Below are 3,630 nucleotides of genomic sequence, written 5' to 3' on the forward strand. Positions count from 1 at the left end.
GGGGAGGCCGGGCTCGGGGCCGCTCGGGGGTAAACGCAGGAACTCGGGCAGCACCAGGTCTTCCTTCCTCAGCAGCCCGCGCTGGTCGTCGGCCCTGTTGCTCTGAGCCTTGGAAATAAGCTCAAAAAACGCTGTTGGGAGGAAACCCCGTGGACCGAGTGTGAGAGCCTCACCCTCCGCCTGCAGCCGCAGTGCACGTCTGGAAAGTTCTCTCTCGCTGTCCTACTGCCTTCGGACTGCAGGCTGCGGCCAGGGGTCCTGCACCCCTAGCACCTCGGCCCACAGAACTGCGGGAAGGCCCAGGCTTCTAGAACAATCCAAAGCAGCCCTAAGCCTCCCCGAAAATCGGGGTGTGTGAAGTCCAGACCCAGTCACCCACACCCGTGACCCGCCACGGCCGTGCCGACAGCTTGGGGTGCTGGCTGTGCTCTGGCGGGGACGTGGCACTGGGGGCCTTGACATGCAGCCCTGGGCCCCTTCCCGGATGAAGGAGTGATCGCAGAGGCTGCAGCTCCACAGAGCCAGTGGCTGGGTGAGCCCGCCTGGGCCGGAGGAGGGGCCCGGGAGGGGGGAGGTGGCACCAAGCCTGGGCTCTGGAGTCCTGTCTGCACGAAGCCCCTCAGCCCTCGGGCCCCTCCGCGCCCTCCACACCTGCTGGCCCCGGGGGGCCCCTCCAGAGGCGTCTTACTAAGGGCATTTCCAGTGGAGCTCAAGGCCACGGTCAAGGAGAAGGGCCTGGCTGGGCTTCTCTAGCATCCAACTGCTCCCAAGGACAAGGGCTTTCAAACCTGACATCTTAATGCCTCTCAGGAAGGCGCCAACCTCAGCGCGGGTGCGCGCTCCCACCCTCTGCCTGAGAGCCCCGGACTGACACGGAGGAACACACCCTCAGGTGACAGGGATCACAGCCACGCTGCGGGGCTGTAGCTGCAGGCGATGGCTGTGAGGGGTGTGAGGGGTGTAGGGTTATGGCTGTGAGGGGGGTGTGAGGGGTGTAGGGTTATGGCTGTGAGGGGGGTGTGAGGGGTGTAGGGTTATGGCTGTGAGGGGGGTGTGAGGGGTGTAGGGTTATGGCTGTGAGGGGGGTGTGAGGGGTGTAGGGTTATGGCTGTGAGGGGGGTGTGAGGGGTGTAGGGTTATGGCTGTGAGGGGGGTGTGAGGGGTGTAGGGTTATGGCTGTGAGGGGGGTGTGAGGGGTGTAGGGTTATGGCTGTGAGGGGGGTGTGAGGGGTGTAGGGTTATGGCTGTGAGGGGGGTGTGAGGGGTGTAGGGTTATGGCTGTGAGGGGGGTGTGAGGGGTGTAGGGTTATGGCTGTGAGGGGGGTGTGAGGGGTGTAGGGTTATGGCTGTGAGGGGGGTGTGAGGGGTGTAGGGTTATGGCTGTGAGGGGGGTGTGAGGGGTGTAGGGTTATGGCTGTGAGGGGGGTGTGAGGGGTGTAGGGTTATGGCTGTGAGGGGGGTGTGAGGGGTGTAGGGTTATGGCTGTGAGGGGGGTGTGAGGGGTGTAGGGTTATGGCTGTGAGGGGGGTGTGAGGGGTGTAGGGTTATGGCTGTGAGGGGGGTGTGAGGGGTGTAGGGTTATGGCTGTGAGGGGGGTGTGAGGGGTGTAGGGTTATGGCTGTGAGGGGGGTGTGAGGGGTGTAGGGTTATGGCTGTGAGGGGGGTGTGAGGGGTGTAGGGTTATGGCTGTGAGGGGGGTGTGAGGGGTGTAGGGTTATGGCTGTGAGGGGGGTGTGAGGGGTGTAGGGTTATGGCTGTGAGGGGGGTGTGAGGGGTGTAGGGTTATGGCTGTGAGGGGGGTGTGAGGGGTGTAGGGTTATGGCTGTGAGGGGGGTGTGAGGGGTGTAGGGTTATGGCTGTGAGGGGGGTGTGAGGGGTGTAGGGTTATGGCTGTGAGGGGGGTGTGAGGGGTGTAGGGTTATGGCTGTGAGGGGGGTGTGAGGGGTGTAGGGTTATGGCTGTGAGGGGGGTGTGAGGGTGTAGGGTTATGGCTGTAAGGGGGGTGTGGGGTGTAGGGTTATGGCTGTAAGGGGGGTTGTGGGGTGTAGGGTTATGGCTGTAAGGGGGGACCTTCACAGGGAGCTGGACAGCTGAGCAGGAGAAACTCTGGGTTAAAATCCGGGCCCAGTGACCACTATGAGTTCTGCTTCTGCTTTTCTCTTAGATGTTTCCAAAGAGGAGACTACCCCCCGCCCCCTCCATCTCTGCGGTGCCTCCTGCAGGCCTCCCGCAGGTCAAGGCAGAGGTCGGGGACCCAGGGCCCCCCCCCCCCCCCCCCCCCTGCTGGCGCTGCCTGTTGTGAGGACCCTGATACGACTGAGCCTTCATCCCAGCGGGGACAGAGATGGAGGGAGCCGGGGAGCCTGCCAGGACCACGGTGCTGCCCCTGCCCCCCAGGGGTCCTCCCTGACTCCTAGGGGCCCGGCTCTCAGTCTGCAAACTGGGGTTCAGCCCCAGACTGACACGGAGGAACACTCTCAGGTGACAGGGATCACAGTCACCCGCTGTCAATCCCTCAGAGAAAGCTCTGACGAGTGGACTAGAAACGGACATTATATTCACTAAAAAACGTGCAAGTTTAAAAAGTACACATACCCTCTGCTTCGTCCAAATTAATTTTCTGATATTTTTTTTTCCCAATCTTTGCAATAGATTCTTCTCTCTTTGAAAGCCGGGGATCCCTAGCATTTTTTCCATTTTCTCCTTTTATTTTAATAGAATTAGACTTGCCTAGTGTTCTCTCCTCTCCCTGCATCAGAAGGAAAGTCAAAGTTCTACTCACAGTTCAGACACGACAGCACAATTCCCAGTGACAGGCGGGGCTTTGGAACGGGAGCCATGACAAGGGTTCAAACCGCAGAGCATGTCGGGCTCTGTCCCCACCACAGGGCAGTGAGCTGGCGAGCAGGCCCCGGGAGCAGCCCCAGAGGGGGCGAACGGACACCGAGAGGGGCTGCCAGCCCGACCAGAGCGTGGTGGGCCCCAGGGGGCAGCGCATGGCTCTCTGGGAGCATATGGCCGGCATGCGGGGAGCGGGGCGCCCTGCGGGCCAGGCGGGGGATTACCGTAGCCGAGAAATTTCTGGAGCTGGAGTTGACGGCTGTGGTCTGTTTGAGCGGCGTTCCTCTCTGTTTATCTGTGGGGAAGGAACAGAGAGCCGAGCTTTGCAGTCACAGTGCGCACTGAAGCAGCATCACGTCTACAGGATCTTTGAGAGCAAAGCGGGAGAAGACAAAGGAGTGACCTGTCCCTTCTCCAGTCTGCACATAAAGGCCAAACGCCCGGGGCAGGACGTGCTGTGTGTGTGTGTATCTGTGTGTGTGTGTGTGTGTGTGTGTGTGTGTGTAGAGGGCCACAGGCGGCTGGACCCCATGTGCTGGGATGTTTGGAGGAGAGGCGATTAAAGAGCTTATTTCGTGGACTATTTGGCATGAATATTCTCTAGAAAAGTAGGGAGTCACCTATTTTCTATTAGAACCGCTGCTAAGTCAGGGCTGTGGTCTGGCCTCCAATGGCCGACCCAGCCTCAAGTCCACTTCTCTGGCCCCCCTGGGCAGCAGGAAGGGCCACCCCGCTTCCCTGCAGCTGCTCAGACAGCCTGCCCCGGCCCGCAGCTCACCTGCGCCCCAG

At 60.9% G+C, this 3,630-nt stretch overlaps 1 protein-coding gene across 1 annotated transcript in view; it reads right to left on the reverse strand.

The window, feature by feature from the left end:
- RGS12 (regulator of G-protein signaling 12) overlaps nucleotides 1-3,630 on the reverse strand; it is a 59,267-nt gene that overhangs the window by 6,201 nt on the left and 49,436 nt on the right. The window contains exons 14-16 of the mRNA XM_014533452.1: nucleotides 3,066-3,136; nucleotides 2,596-2,749; nucleotides 2-131 (exon numbers count right to left, since the gene is read on the reverse strand). Of these exons, the coding sequence (XP_014388938.1) occupies nucleotides 2-131; nucleotides 2,596-2,749; nucleotides 3,066-3,136 (355 nt within the window). The remainder of the gene's footprint in view (nucleotide 1; nucleotides 132-2,595; nucleotides 2,750-3,065; nucleotides 3,137-3,630) is intronic.

This window comes from Myotis brandtii, unplaced genomic scaffold (assembly GCF_000412655.1).
Source record: "Myotis brandtii unplaced genomic scaffold, ASM41265v1 scaffold986, whole genome shotgun sequence".
Lineage (NCBI taxonomy): Eukaryota > Metazoa > Chordata > Mammalia > Chiroptera > Vespertilionidae > Myotis > Myotis brandtii.